Consider the following 15,721-nt stretch of genomic DNA (forward strand, 5'->3'; position numbering starts at 1 on the left):
TTGCTTTGGGATGAAATGAAAACAACAATGAAACTTAGAGCAAGTGATACAACAGACTTGAGATACATTGAGGACTGATTTGTGAGGCACCCATACAGGTGGGTGCTCTCAAAAACAGCTTCTTCACACACAAATATTCCGGCAAAACCCACATAAAAATATACAGAGCACTAACTCTAGCAACACTTACATCTACAATGCTTTACAGGTTAGACAATGATATTTGCATTTGCAATGTAGCTGGCAATACAAAAGTGCAGAAATGATCAACTGCAGTATTGTTGATCGGGTGTTCTAATGTCGCTCCGATGAGAAGCAAATGGTAATGTTTTGCGTGAAAAAAGCACAAACTCAAAATGCTGCCGCATCATTTTGCAACTTCAGGTATTGAAGCAGAAGCTTAAGGATTTCAGAGCAACAAAGCTGCAGGAAGGTTGGCAGCACAGCCTCAGTTGCATTACAGTTTAGAAACCAAGAGCGGAGAGTTTGTTTTGTACCCGTTACAGAACACAAGAGGATCATGCAAAATAGGTTACGGGCAGACTTACGCTCACACAGCACCCTCACACAAACTGTATGCACACACACAGAAAACCACACACACCTTTTTGTGATGGGTTGTGATCACCTTGATGATTTCCTCCATTGAGGGCCTCAGGGGTCTGGGCTTGCTGGCAGCCCAAAGCCTGGGGCTCTGTTAAATAATCTGTCTGCTCTAAGAGCAAATCTCTTGGCTGCTCAAATGTCACATCCTTCTGGTAACTGTTGGGCTCCTCTGGAGCCTCCTCCTCATCCTGCTGTTGACTGACAACCTCTACTTTGTCATCTTCAGGTAGGGAAGGGAGATGCACAGATGAGACATGGAGGATGACAAAACTGGGATTACATGGGTTACGAGACACTTTCAGCTCTGATGGAGATGCATGGGATGCAATCAACATAATTTCTAATCTGATCTTTATGGATAAATACATAAATAATTAACAAGAATAAAAAGAGATATGACTATAATGGTTTGTATATTAGACATAGAAGTAGTTACAGCATCTTACTATAGTAGTAAACGGTGTATTAATCCTGAGTAAATCAGTCTATTTATCCATAGACTGTATGCAAAAGATGGGGATAGCTTCTGGGTCTGAAAAGTGCCTTAAACTTGCACTCTCTCTACTGGCCAGCAGGGGTGCTATTTATGACCTCACCAGACATTTTTCTGAGGTGTGTGGTTTCAGTTGCTAGTTTCAACTCTTGTTGACTACAAGAGCCTGTTAGAGTCAAAATGATGCTAAATCAGGGTAGGCTTACTTGCTCAGGTTTCAAAAAGTAAAGTTGGCAACAACCAAAGAGGCTTCAAAAGCAATACTTCACAAACCAGCTGTTGACGCCAAAAGTGGCTACTTCCACCTTTTTATACAGTCTATGATCATATTTAATTTTGTTGCACAACAGATCTAAATGTCAGAATCTTTTATTTTTTTTTTTGCGTGCTAGTACAGACACTAACTCTAAAGCATGCAGTGAAACAATGCGATGCTACACTTTCGTGATCGCATGCCACGTGCCAAAAGAAACACATTGATGTGTTCTTTGTGAGAAAAGAGCTGAAAGTCAAACTGCGATTTACTCTTGGAGAAAATCAATACACAAAATGAGCAAAGGAACAACAGAGGAGATGCTGAGAGGTGGAAAGAAGACTTAATGAAATGAAGGGCTCCAGTGGCAGGTAATGTCCTATTGCCTGAATGGAGGAAAGGTGTTTGTGTTGCCTAGTCCTTGTGTTCAAGTAAGTTTTACGTGTTTTAAAACTGATACTGGAATGTGGACAGGATAGGGTGGTGTGCTACACATGCTGCAAACTCCTTAAAGGTGCTATGATGATAAGCTGGCATGCAGACAGATGAAATTAAACAGGAGGGGACCAGGAGAGAGAGGAGGAGTGGATGCCCTGTCTGTAAATCCTCAAGGACAGTGTGTTTGGGTGTCTTTTAGAGACATTTGTGCCACTCTCACAACCATTCACACCGTCATCCTGGATGGTCTGGACTGGTTTTTAGTGTGTGTAGGTGTACCTTGTGCCACAGGCCCAATCTGCTCAGCGGATGGAGAGGGGGGAGGGGAGGGAGGCAAATTGGCTGAGTCATCCACTGCAAAGGGAGAGAGAAAGAGAAAGAGAGAGAGAGACAGACACACCGGGAAGACAAGACATGGATGGGTGGAAGGAAATGAAGACGACCCACTCTGCTGGCCTTATCTCTATGTGTGGCCTCCCTTTGAATTCAGAACTAGGCAGGTTTTGTGTGTTTCATGAGTGGTAGGTGCACAGCACAGACTGCGTGCCCCTCTAGGATTTAATAAGTTTTGCCTTTTGCTTGCTGTCCACTAGAGATGGATGCAAACAGAGCAAGAACTTACCTCAGATGGTGCAGAAATGTCAAAGAGAAAGAGAAATGCATCTGTCTTACTAAAGTGCTTGTGAACAAATAGCAGGACGAAGTGTTACTGTATCTGGATACACATAATCAGGGAAGCCATATGTTTTTTTTTTCCCAAGTTTTAAACAACACTTTATGTTCATATAGTACTGTGCAAAAATCTTAACCTACCCCTCATTTCTTTACATTTTGCTTCCAAGCAGCCAGACTTTCCTGTAGTTTTTAAAAAGTGGTCCTGAGCAACAGTTCTCCAGGCTATCCAAAGTTTTTCTTTGGATATTGGCTGATTTTTCACTCATATTCAGTCCACTTCTTTTACCTGACCATTTTCAGAGGAATGTTTTTTTGGTTTGTTAAGCCACTTAACACTGACCAGACACAGGACCTCAGAGATGCATCTGGACCTTCAGCTGATCCATCTACTGCTCACTTCTGAGGTATGCCACATTACACAAGAACTGGACTGAAAATCAGTGGCAACAGGTCTGATGGAGGGATGAATCCACATTTTAAAAAAATTTTTTAAATTCCTTTAAAAAAAATCACAATGTCCTTCAAAACGCTGGAGAACTATTCCTGAAGAAGACTTAAAGAAATGAGAAGAAAGCTGCCTCAGAGAGTTCAGACTGTGCTGAAGAATAAAGGTGGTCACACCAAATATTGACTTTCAAGCTCATTAAAACTGTACAAACTCTGTTTTTGTCTCATATGCTGTATTTCCATGTATGTTTGCACATGTTTCAATAAATCGCTGCACCTATTTTCCTTTTTCTTTGCAAAATATAAAGAAACGACGGGAGGCTCAGGACTTTTGCACAGTACTGGGTAACCAAATAATTTTAGTTGTTCATTATACCTTTTCACAGTAGTTTATCCATAGCTTAATATGATAACAATTAAAAATTTTAAAGCTATTCCAGTCATTAAATGTTTTTGATCATTACTCATCTATTTTAACCGTTTATGCATTTGTTTTAGGCTATTTACATTTTCACACCTTATTCATGACATTTTGTTGTCTTTTAACTATTGTGCTCAAACCTGGTCAGGTCCACTCAGCTCTTAAATTAAGTGTAATCGTCAGTCTAGTTGAGCTAATCCTTCCACATGACCCCTAGAGAAGAAGGATCTTACAAACTGGGTAGGAGGCCCACCAGAGAGCCTTTACTGTCCCCTTCAGAGATCACCCCAGTGTCTTTCTGACCTTGTTAACATAGCTCCAGCAGACTGCCCATGTTCAGCACCCATTCAATCAAAACAGTTTGATCTGCTCAAGTGCCTTCATGGGATTGACTGCCTTTGCCCCGCATGATGGATCCAATCCCTCACAGCTGTAGACCCATCTAAGCGGTGTGTGCGGGCAGTCCAATCAATGTCATTGACACAACTTTGCATGCACATGCTTACGCACACGCTTTCAAACACACCACGTGCCTACCTGTCGTTCCAGGATGTGCAGCTGCCCCACCGTGGTATCCATTCTCCCTGTAGGCCGAGCTGTAGGCGGAGTAGCCGTTCTCGCCGTTCTCCTGGCCGTTGGAGGCCCAGTGCTCCTCTGGCTGCTGACCGTCTGCCATGCCTGCCTGCTGGGAAACCGGGGAGGGGATGTGTCACCTGTTGTATCTGAATAACGAGGGAACAGAAGAGACAATGTTAGGGGGAAATAATAATAAAGATGTAGGCAACATGAGAGGGAGTCCTGAGAAGAAGCCTGCATGGTGAAGATCAGCCACTAGAGGGAGTAGGGTGCCACACTGATCCACTACAGGCTGGTCTTTGTCTCAGCATCCACAAGTTGAGACAAGAGAGTGAAAATCTGCATCTTATTGGTCACGAGTCATTGTTGGGTTTGTTTGTTTTTTTTGTGTTTGTTTCTGCTTTTACCGTAAAGGTGCACACTGCAGCACCACCTGCTAAATACACGCCTTCACTGTGGATTAAAATCAATCACCCAAATCCAGAGAGATTAATAAAAGGCAGGTGATGAATAAAAACAAAATAATCCTCTCACATTTAAATGCAAAATATGTGACACTCTGCTGCAGAGAGGCTATGACATTGTAGTACTGAACACACCCTTAATATCCCATAAGGAGGCTGTTACCGCGGCAACCACAACAGGCCTTGCGGGGGTCCGGCAGATGGGTTTGAAAGGCTTGCCCCATTCAGACAAACAAGTGCTCGATATACACGCAAATCTAGAAATATAAGCGGCGCAGCAGCAATTACCCATCGCACTACAGCCGAACGAGCACTGTTCCACCAAATATGACAAAAAGCTTTGTTCCATTCAAGTACGCACTGCTGAAGTATCTACGTTTTAATCAAGCATGTAGCCTCATGAAGCTGCATTTTACCCTCTAGAGGAAACACATGTGTGTATGTGTGTGTGTGTGCGCGTGTGCGGGGGGGGGGCTCTAAACAGGATCATTATCATCAAGCAGCTGCAACTAATTTCATCATAACAAATCATCAAGGAGACTCCTTTCTTCTTCCGCTCCACTGAGCCATAACCTTCTAAGTCTGACTTTGACATGTGGGTGGGTGAGTCAGACGCTCACCAGAAAGCAAGTAAGTCTATTACCCCCACCTACATAATAAAAATAACCATCATGCCAGTGATGGTGTCGCCCCTATCTCCCCTCCTTACTCCTTCCTGTCTCCTTTCCTATCCTGCAGCGCTGCATGATGACAGTGATCGGAGCTAATGTCTGCTGCAGTGCGAGGATCAGGCAGAGAGAGAGAGAGAGAGAGAGAGAGAGATGAAGAAAAGAAGGAGGAGAAGAAGGAGGAGCAAGACCTACAGACACTCGAAGATACTGGGCCAAACTGTCTGTGACTGAAAATCTCAGCCCAGGGCTCAGTCTGGTCCCAGCTGTTGCTAAGGAAGAAAACTGGTGCGCTGACAGCCACATGGTGCTCGTGGTGGTTCAGAATTGCACTGACCTGTTTTTGGCTGCTGTTTTTGGCAATATCATGCCACACTTGGCGCTCGCACATTATCCCTGCAAAGGATGTCCATAAACCTCAGCTGCTCACGTAAAGACTCTGTGTTTTCATTTAGCGGAAAACACAAGTACAGCACACCTTTCCCTCACTGATTCACATGAATTTACAGGGCTTCAGGTCAATGCCTCTACGTTGCAGCTGAAAGCGAGAGGTCCATCACCTCTAGCTTTCTCAAACAAAAACACCAGTTAAACACTGCTACATTCAGGCAACCTATTTGCATGTATATACCAGGTGAACAGTGGTGACAACCTATGCCCCCTCCATAAGAACATCAGAGAGGTTGTAGTTCACCCAGCTCACTTACCATAAAATACAGATATTTGAAGCTTTTATACTGACGTAGCCACCTTTATCAGCCAGCAGTTCTCCTATTTAGTGATTTTGTTTAGCTATTCAATCTTTTTTACTTGTACTCATTACTTTTAGCCAATTTTTCCACTTTTGGTACCATTTAGAATCTTAGATAACAATTTCAACCTTTTAGGCTATGAATAAACACTTTATTTAAACTGCATTTAAACAATTTGTATTCATTGCGTTTTACTTATCATTTCAAGTGTTTCTCACATCTAGCTATCCATTTATTCACTTTTCTTCCATTACTTTTAAGCTTAGTTAGCCATTTCATTACATCTTTTACTTTTAAGTAGCTATATTATACTTTTAAGTGTGTGGCAATTATCAGGAAACTGAGGCTACAATTCACAAAGGCTCACTAAAACTAGTCAATAGAAGACTGGAAAAATGTTGCCTGGTCCGATGAGTCTTGATTTTTGCTGCAACATTTGGATGGTAGGATCAGAATTTAATGGTGTGGGGATATTGTCTTTAAACACTTTAGACCCCTTAGTACCGACTAAGCATCATTTAAACACCAAAGCCTATCTGAGTATATTGTTGCTGACCATGTTCATCTCTTTATAACCACATTATACCCATCTTCTGATGGCTGCTTCACACCATAACACACCCTGTCACAAAGATCAAAACATCTCAAAGTGGTTCCTTAAACATGACAATGTGTTCTCTGTACGCAAATGGCTTCCACAACCACCACAACTCAATCCAATAGAGCACCTTTGGGATGTGGTAGAATGGGCGATTCACAATTAATGTGCAGCTAACAAATCTGCAACAATGTTGTGATGCTATCATGTCAACATGGACCAAAATCTCTGAGTAATATGTTTCCAGCAACTTGTTGAATCTGTGCCATGAAGAATTAAAGCAGCTCTGAAGGTGAAAGGGGGTCCAACCTGGTACTAGCACTAAATAAAGTGGTTGGTCAGTGTATAAACAAACAATCAAATTCTAATTTTTAAAGCCCAGATTAGCACTTTACTTCATTCACTCTGTAAATTTTGAACTTCAGTAACACTATATACCGAAGTTATGCCAAATTGTTTATTTTTTTTGTCGTCTGGGTTTGCCAACTCTCCAGACCTTGCTCTCCAGGCACACCCTGTCATCCTCGTGCACTTAACGTGATCTGACATTGCCTTCTCTCGCCAGTTCCCCTTGGTTGTTTACCAGTCTTACTCTGTTAGAAAGGGATAAAGTCTGCAGGGGCTATTTTCCAACCACAATACCAAAAAATTAGAAGATTAAATGAGGCGTATTCTGCACCGATGGAAAGCCCTGTAACTGTTTTCCTCCCATGTTTCCCACAGCAATCACACCATCTTAAGACATACTTACTTTACCAATACACCCTGCAGAGTCAGTCTGACAAAGTTTGACCTTTATATTTTTAGATAGGGGACAAGCCCAAAAGTTAGCACAGCATGAGGACTGTCACAGTTTTCTGACCCTGAAAGGGTTAAATCAACAGCACTAGGAGTCAAAAGAGAGCCGTCAAATCCCATCACATCTCGGGTTTGATGCCTTAAATTGACCGTGCCAGCGTGATCTCTTACCGAGAAAAAGAGAAGGTGTGGCAGCAGGCCTGAGGCTTATTGGACATGAGTGGGCTTCTCTTCTTCCTCTTTCTTTCCTCATTTACCGTCATTGTCTCACCCTCTCACAACCCCCTGCTGCACTCCGCTCTACCTTCCACCCCCCAGCATCCCTCCTCTCCACCGACTTCGCCGCACCCCAGCTCTAATCCCACCGCACTTCCCTCCCAGTCTGCGCCCCCCCCCCCGTCCAACCCCACCCCAATCTGGGTCACCCATCGCGCCTCCATGGAGCGCCGCTCACATCGGAATGTCACCATCCATTTAGGACGGAGGATGGAATCTCTGGCAGCCTGTCTCAGTAGGCCAACCTGGCCTTAATCCTCTGCGGGAGAGGCTGAGTGTGTGTCTAAATGTGTGTGTGTGTGTGTGTTGGAGAACCTTTGTTTTTTCAGCTTGGATCAGCATAGTCTCAAATTCTAGGTAAGATTTTCTACGTTACAGTCATTCGTTGGATGATTAATAACATAATTTAATCTCTTGTTTTTGCAGACTAACCTCATGATGGTATCCACTGAATACTTGAATGCAATTCCACATGTGAATGCTCCAGGATTAAAACTAAGTGAGCTGTAAACATGATTTCTGTCAGCCTCAGCGAGGTCAGCGTTGATGTAAAAGTGATATTTACCATTATTAAAATACGTGTGATATTAAAAAAAAAAGTTTTGGTACCCCCATCAAAATGTCTGTTAAAGATGAACTGAGCTCCAAGAGTCAAAGTCACACACTTTCTATATTTTGCAGTATACAAGGATTTTGGAGGAAAAACTCAGAAAGGGTCAAAGGAAAGTTCTGATGGAAACTCAACAGCAAAGCCAAACAGTTTGTAGCCCTTTCCTCACTACATATAATGAAATCAATGATGGGGAAGTTGTAGTCTGTAAGGCCAAGGCCAAGACCCCTGTGACAGTGCACTCCTGTTGTTCAGCAACACTGGAGCAAATACAACCATAATGCGAGCATCATGAGAAGAAATTTGCTCCTGCTTCCTCAACACAAAATCAATGTGTAGAGCTTGCAAATAAACATCTAAGCAGGCCTGATACAGTCGGAAGTCAACATAGAACTTCATGGCTACACTGACCAAAGTTATGTCGCAGCGAGAGAAACGAACTCAAATACCAGCTGGTGTTGGAAGTAAACATCACATGTGCAAAGCGAAAAGTTGAAGATGGCGTCTACAACAGGATACAGTAATTTAACAACGCAGTTTAAAAAAATATCATGTTTTATTGTGACAACAAGTTGTAGATTACTTGTTCACGTTCTGACCGACTGTGGTTGAAGGGTGTTTCTCCCGTCTCTTCTATAATTATTATTAAATTTCATTTATCGGCATTTGCTAATATCTGCCAACACCTATAGGCTTCGGCGATATATCGGTCAGGCTCTAATCCAAAATAGACTAACTTAAGAGGAAGAAGTCAAAAGTTTTGCTACAGCTTCTACAGTGCAGAGCAGTTATGTGGGAGGGCACCGAAGTCTCACAGTAGTAGAAAGCTTTGCATTTACTATTGCATCTTTTACTGAATTTGCTACAGCAGAAAGCTGACTTAACACTATAGCTTAAATAATTTTTTTTCCTAATACTATATCATTTACACTAAACCTTTGGGTATTTTATTCATTGTCTTTTTAAAAAAAAATTAAATCAGCATGTAAATTTTTTTTAGCACTCTATTACACTAAAGGAGATGCATGTAATGTAAATATAATATATAGAATAAACATAGAAAACAATCTGGAAATTAATCAATAATTAAAAAAAAAATCAGTATCTGAGGCCCCAAAACAATAAACCCACTGCAGCTTTATGATAGAACATGCACTGATATGTAGATGTTTAATAACTCATAAAAAAGACATTATTGTGAAAATGTTCATAGTATTGCTATAGAAAAAAATTAAAGTGGAGAAAATATGTATACAAAATTCTATAAAAATGCAGTGGCACTACATCACATATAAAAGAGTTACAATATTACAAGCCTTACAAACACAGCCACAGTTTGGGCCAGTGCCTTAGATGACTGTCACACTAAACAGAAGCACGTTGGAGTACAGAAGGACACTAAAGTTTGCTATGACCTGTAATCAACCCAGAATCCAGTGGCTTCCTCCTCCAGCAGCAGATGGGCAGATTATATTTTGCTGAATCACCAAAACATGCGGGGGGAAGCTGAAACAATAATGAGCGCCTTCAGCAAAGTGTGAATGAACTGTGTAAATGCTGAACAGCAGTATGACGAGTGAGGCATGCGCACACACAGACTCACAGCTGTGCACAAGAGGTAGGGGACGATTTCCACTCCTTACAGATTAAGTGCCGTAATAACAGGGGTAGACGTGCACTGAGATTATATCAGCACTTCTTTGCAAAGCACTGCTTTCTAGATGACATTGATGTTACTAAGTAAGCTTATGCCAGGGCTGCCCTTTGTCACAGATTATGATTTTTTTTTTAATGGACAGAATTACTAGGCACAATCAAGTAATGGAAGGCTTCTACCTTGGTGGCCTCAGGATCTCAACTCCATTTTTTTGCGGATGATGTGGTCCTGTTGACGTCATCAGGTGGTTGCCTCCAGCTTGCACTGGAGCATTTCACAGCTGAGTGTGAAGCAGCGGCAATGAGAATTAGCACCTCCAAGTCTGAGACCAAGGTACCCGCTCCAGGTCAGCTACGAGTTGCTGCCCAAATGGAGGAGTTTAAGTATGTTCATGAGTGAGGGGAAAGGATTGACAGATGGATTGGGGCTGTGGCTGCAGTAATGTGGACGCTGCACCAGTCTATTATGATGAAGAAAGCTGAGCTTAAAAGCAAAGCTGTTGATTTACTGGTTGATTTACATCTTTACCCTCAGCTATGGTCACGAACTCTGGGTAGTGACTGAAAAAACGACATTGCAGATGCAAACGGCAGAAATGAGCTTCCTCCGAAGAGTGGCTGGCCTCTCCCTTAGAGATAGGGTAAAACAGACGATGATTAGGCTGCAAGCCTGAAATGCCTGAGAAGGTCAAGACTACAGTGGCACCTGAGACGTCAAACACACTGCAACTTATAAATAAAAAAATGCTGCAAAAGCTCACAAGAAAAAAATAAACCTCATTAAACATAACGGCAGTGTTTTTGGGAAGACAATAACGTGACGGAGCAGCTGTGGAAGTGACGTGCTAACAGGAAAACGGCTAATAGTAAACATGTATCTACAGTATTAAAGGAATCGTGCAGTTAAAACACACATTACTTTGCGTGTTTTTCTCCCTCACAACACCAAAGAACCCTTCGCTTCTTTTCAGTGTCTCAGTGCGATCCTTCGTGTTTTGGTTTCTGTCACTTCCACAGCTGTTCCGTCACGTTATCATCTCCCCAAAGACACTTCTACTCTGCTTTGTGAGAGTTCATTGTTTTTTTTTTCTACTTCTGTTGTGTTTTTTTCAACATCCATATTTGTGTGCTTTGGAAGCATTTTTTTTTTGTTTTCTTAAGTTGCAGTGCATTTGACCTCTCAGAGCCACCACACAAGCCTGTGTTTTTCTTACTATTTCTTGATTGATAACTTAAAAAATAAACTGAGTATCAAAAATAGCTGGCTGAGAAAACGAATTAATCAATAAATTCTCTCTAAAAAAAAAAGAAAGCTCTAACTTTCTTTGCCTATTATTCACCAGCCTTTTCCTCTGCTGTGCTTACGTCACCACGTATCAATATTCCTATCAAATATCTGCTTCAAGGGATCCAAGTGACTGTATCTGGGCCTCCTTCCCCTTCTCTGGTCGTAGTCCAGATCTGTCATGTATCTACTGCCAGAAAGATGAGCTAGACTCACACATGGTGGTTCCAGGTGGGAGTAGGGAAAAAAGTCTTTGATCAACTCATAAATTGCCACAGATGGTTACTTAGCTTTTTAAAATGTCTTTTTGTTGCTGCTCTTTTGTCTCTATATGCTCTTCTTTTTCACTCTTCTCTTTCCTATCACACCCCAGCCAGTCATGGAGGATGGCTGCGCTTCCCTGAGTCTGCTTCTCTTGGAGGTCTCTTCCTGTTAAAATGGAGATCTTCCTCCTCGCCGTTGCCAAGTCATCGTAAAATTGCAGGGACGTTTCCTTAGAATATAAAGAGCCTTGAGAGGACTCTTGAACTGGAATCCCCCCAAATTTTAAAACAAAATGTCCTCATTAAAACTCTTTGTCATTAATGATCAGGGTTCACACATTAAATGTCCAACATGTGCCACAGGTCACCTCCTCAAGGTGCAATCTGCTACTCCGGCCAAAGTTTGCCGCTAAAGAGGACAAGATAACAAAGTTGGGTGACTGACCTGCCTGAAGATAACATCATTATTTAAATTATATAAGTTATTCTTGGCCGATTGTAACTGAACAACACACATTATTATTATTATCAGGAATCTGTGAGCAAATTTCCATGACCTTTCCAACATTTCTCCAAGCCTAAAAAAAAAAAAAATAATTGAAATTCCAAAACCTCTCCAGGTTTTCAAGACCATATGAACCCTGAATTATCCACAGGATGCTACAGACATTGCTGTATTTCAGACATGTGGGTAATAGTCAAACACATCACAGGCTGCAGGCTTTAACCATAAAACAATCTCCTGAACTGCCATGACACCTTGCCTCAGCTGTCAGCAAAACACAGTGTAGCCTGAACTGAACTCTATTCCTATCACACAAACAAACCCGCAGAGACGCTTAGTCATCATCCTAACCATAATATATATGCATTATGTAATCTAAACTGCTCTTCACTAGAAGGCAATAAAACATCAACAAAGACAGTAAATTAATTAATATGCATGCACTGCAGTTTTTTTTTTTTAAGCAAACTGCATCTGAAAGCAGATTCTCCCCCTTTCAAGGTTGAAACTGTTTTTCTGACCATTTCAACCTCCAACCTCATCACAGCAGTAGATGCTCCCTGGCATCCATCAGCCCCACCCAGCAGTGATGTCATTGCTCCCATGGTGATATAATAGCCGGTGTGGGAGGGGTTGGCGGTGGCTAGTAGAGGAGTGTGACTTTGACCATGTCATGGCTCCAGAAATAGGTCAGCAGAGCCTGCAGGGAGGGCCCCAGGGGGGGTCTTCCTAACTGCGAGGATACAAATGGGAGCAGAGCCATTTAACTCATCGATAACCTGATAGCTGGTTGGGCTCTTGATGTCATTTTAGGCCTTTATGCTGCTGGTGTTAATGGGGGTGGTATTCATTATGTTTTTGCAGGTAGACCTTTTAGTTGTGATATATGGTTGTCAAAAAACCCCACGAACAGTAAAAGAGAAAAAGGTCAAGGATGTACGAATTTCATACTTTTATTACAAAAATTGAGAAAACAGTTTTTTTAAATTTTGTTACACTGCACACGTACCTGTTTCCTCTATCTAAAGATGAAGAATTATTCAATGTATCTTCTGAGCAACAAGGAAAAAATGTAAAGAATATAAAAAAACAACAAAGAATAAAACTTGAGGAAAGCTTCTTTCTCATTTTCTTAACCATCATGCAACCCTTCCATTTTGGTCTTTGGCTCCCATTATGGTTTCCAATCCCCCACTGTAAAGCCTCGATTATACTTTCTGCGTCCACTCGGATCTGTGCAGACGTCTACGTGCCTGTTTTCTGTGACTGGTCCACAGAGAATTTACATTACAGTGCACCAACTACACATGCGCCGTAGGCAGCGGACTGTCGGGTTCTCCGGCTGTCCAAGTCTGTGTCCACAACAGAGTATTATTGAGGCTTAAGTGTCACATTGTAATTTTGTGTAAAGATACCTGCCACCACTAGAGAGAGCAGTGATGCTGCCAATTAGGCTGACCCCATTCAGGCTAATTGGCAGAGGTTCACCTGACACAGGTGTGTCAGGAAGGACAGAAGGAAACGGCCTTTGACCATGTGATTTTTTTTCTTTATATTTTGGAACTTGATTTGTTAATCAAAGGAGATTGTTAGTAACAATGGAGATTTTTTTTTTTTTTTATATGTGTCTTATGTAGCTAAAACAGGGGTGTCAAACATAAGGCCTGGGGGCCAGAATCAGTCCAGCAAAGACTTCGAATTTGGCCCCACTAGACGGCTTTGGAAAATGTGAAGGAATATGTATATTTTGGACTTTTAACTGTATTTTCATAGGTTTTCCAGCTTTTCCTACTGATAGAGACCTCCCCCATGGCCATTCATACTACTCCAAAGTAATTTATTAACAGATAAATAATTAAATGACAGAAAAGTTACTGTTTTTTCACTATATACTATAGAACTTTTTTTTTTTAAGTAAAATTAAAAAAAAAAAAAAATTTCTGTAAATTAACAATAATGTTTATAATTACAGGATGGTCTGGGGAATGAGCTACCAGAACTTTTTCTGTGATTTTTACACACTTATTTCTTAGAATTTATGCCCAAATTTCTTTCATTCAACACAGCAGTATTTCTTATGATATCAAGATATCTCAGGGATTCAATGTGTAGTTAAACTTCTTTACACTAACAGAAAGGGCAGTTTCACTCCTCAGGCCCACTTAACATCAAAGTGGACTGTATGTGGAACTACAATGTAAAATGAGTTTGACATTCCTGATCTAAACAATCATACTGATGTAACCATATTCGCCTTTTTTGGTCAGTCAAAAACAGACTTTCACTGAGGACAAAGCTGCTGTGTCCTCTTTTTCCTGTTTTGCACTGGAGCTGCTCATGCAGCTCATGGTCAGCTACACAACAACATTCACAAAAAAATGGCCACTGCTGTGAATGTGTGCACACATAACAGCACATAAAACACAGTGCATTAGTTTGACTGTTTAAATCGATGCCTGCAGGCTGCGCAGCTGCAGCTCATGACATTTAGTAAAACAGTGACAACCTCAAATCAATTGTTTTGTTTTTTGGATTCAAATGTATTTTTTTTTCCCCTTGATTTTCTTTTTTGGATAAAAATTCCCACTGTTACTTTTGTTTCCTGAACACAACCTTTCATGCATATGATGTCACAGAACGATTCACTTCCACGTAACTAATATTTCTACTTTTAAGGAGCTGCTCCCACACTTAACCACCTGACAGTCTGTGTAACTGGTGCACACTCTTCATCCATAGGTTAACCGGTTAAGTTAACTCAGGGCTTCTCAATCAACTTACGAGCATGTTCACTTAAAATGGGCGTCAGCATATGCCCAGTCACGAACAGGTATAGGTCTACTGACAGCGGAGTGCCTTCTAACAGTATACGAAGACGATCAAAGTATAATACTAGAAAAAAAAAAGGTTGAAAGCAGTGTTAAAAGTATAAATGTGTGTGAGCTTTAAGAGCAGTATAAATAAAGTCTATGTGAATTGAGAAAAAAGGCAGACTGTGTAAGTTGTCTTCAGCATCGCAGCTCTATCATTCAGACATTCAGATTTTGCTTTTTTGTTGTCTTCCTGTCAAAGCTTCACAGTGAATATCAGCGTGTTGTTTCTCCGAAGCCCAGCTTAGCTGGGATGATTCAGTTCACCTCGGCTGGAGTTGGTTTGCTGCGGATGAGTCAAACTGTGATATCAGAGAGGAGTCGCTCACCTAATGTGAACCAAAATGAAGTTACTGCTCCGAGACATTCATACATCAGGTCTGGAGTGAAGCCGGTGTTCATCCTGACACCCTGTCTGTGTAACTTGTTCTATTTTAGAGATTAAGATGCAATAAATGCTGAAAAAAAATCAAAACTTTCTCTTACAGCTGTTGAGTTATGAAGGCCACAAAGTTAAAGTATTAAAAAATGATCCGTCCTTGACATGATGACACGCCTGATTGTCAGCACCTGGGGATGGTTACGGGGAAATAAACAGGCTTTCCAATGGTATAAGATTTAATGGCACCAAGCATCATCCATCCATCCATCCATCCATTTATTCGTTTGAATTTGTTTCATGCGTCATGTTCAAGTCGCCCACACGTAACATTACGGTCACCAAAATTTGCAGTAATAATAATCATTCATTAATCAAAATCAAGGTAAAATGTTCAATTAACTGTGATTTTAATTTGAGGTCATATTGCCCTTATTTTGTGTTAAAACATTTATTTTGGCCTGACAGGGGAAAAGAAGATCAATTTCATGTTAGATTATCATAAAATAAGCTTTAATAAATGACATATGTAGATAATGTGTTGATATGGTGATAAAGTAAACAAAGTGTATGGAGCACAGTTTCCAGGATCAGTGTGTGTCTGTGCTGCAGCAGCAGCAGCACACTTGGCCATGTTTCCTCCTCCAGGGAGATCAGCTGGAGCAGAACGCAGAGGATTTGTACTGCA

General features: G+C 41.3%; 1 protein-coding gene across 2 annotated transcripts in view; it reads right to left on the reverse strand.

Annotated features, from left to right (window-relative positions):
* The window catches only part of LOC115792045 (microtubule-associated protein tau), an 82,711-nt gene that overhangs the window by 16,668 nt on the left and 50,322 nt on the right, over positions 1–15,721 (reverse strand). For both annotated transcript variants that reach the window (XM_030746411.1, XM_030746419.1), the window contains exons 4-6: positions 3,871–4,055; positions 2,070–2,144; positions 605–826 (exon numbers count right to left, since the gene is read on the reverse strand). In XM_030746411.1, coding sequence (XP_030602271.1) covers positions 605–826; positions 2,070–2,144; positions 3,871–4,009 — 436 coding nt within the window. In that variant the 5' untranslated portion in view covers positions 4,010–4,055. The remainder of the gene's footprint in view (positions 1–604; positions 827–2,069; positions 2,145–3,870; positions 4,056–15,721) is intronic.

The sequence above is a fragment of the Archocentrus centrarchus genome, chromosome 2 (assembly GCF_007364275.1).
Source record: "Archocentrus centrarchus isolate MPI-CPG fArcCen1 chromosome 2, fArcCen1, whole genome shotgun sequence".
Taxonomy (NCBI): domain Eukaryota; kingdom Metazoa; phylum Chordata; class Actinopteri; order Cichliformes; family Cichlidae; genus Archocentrus; species Archocentrus centrarchus.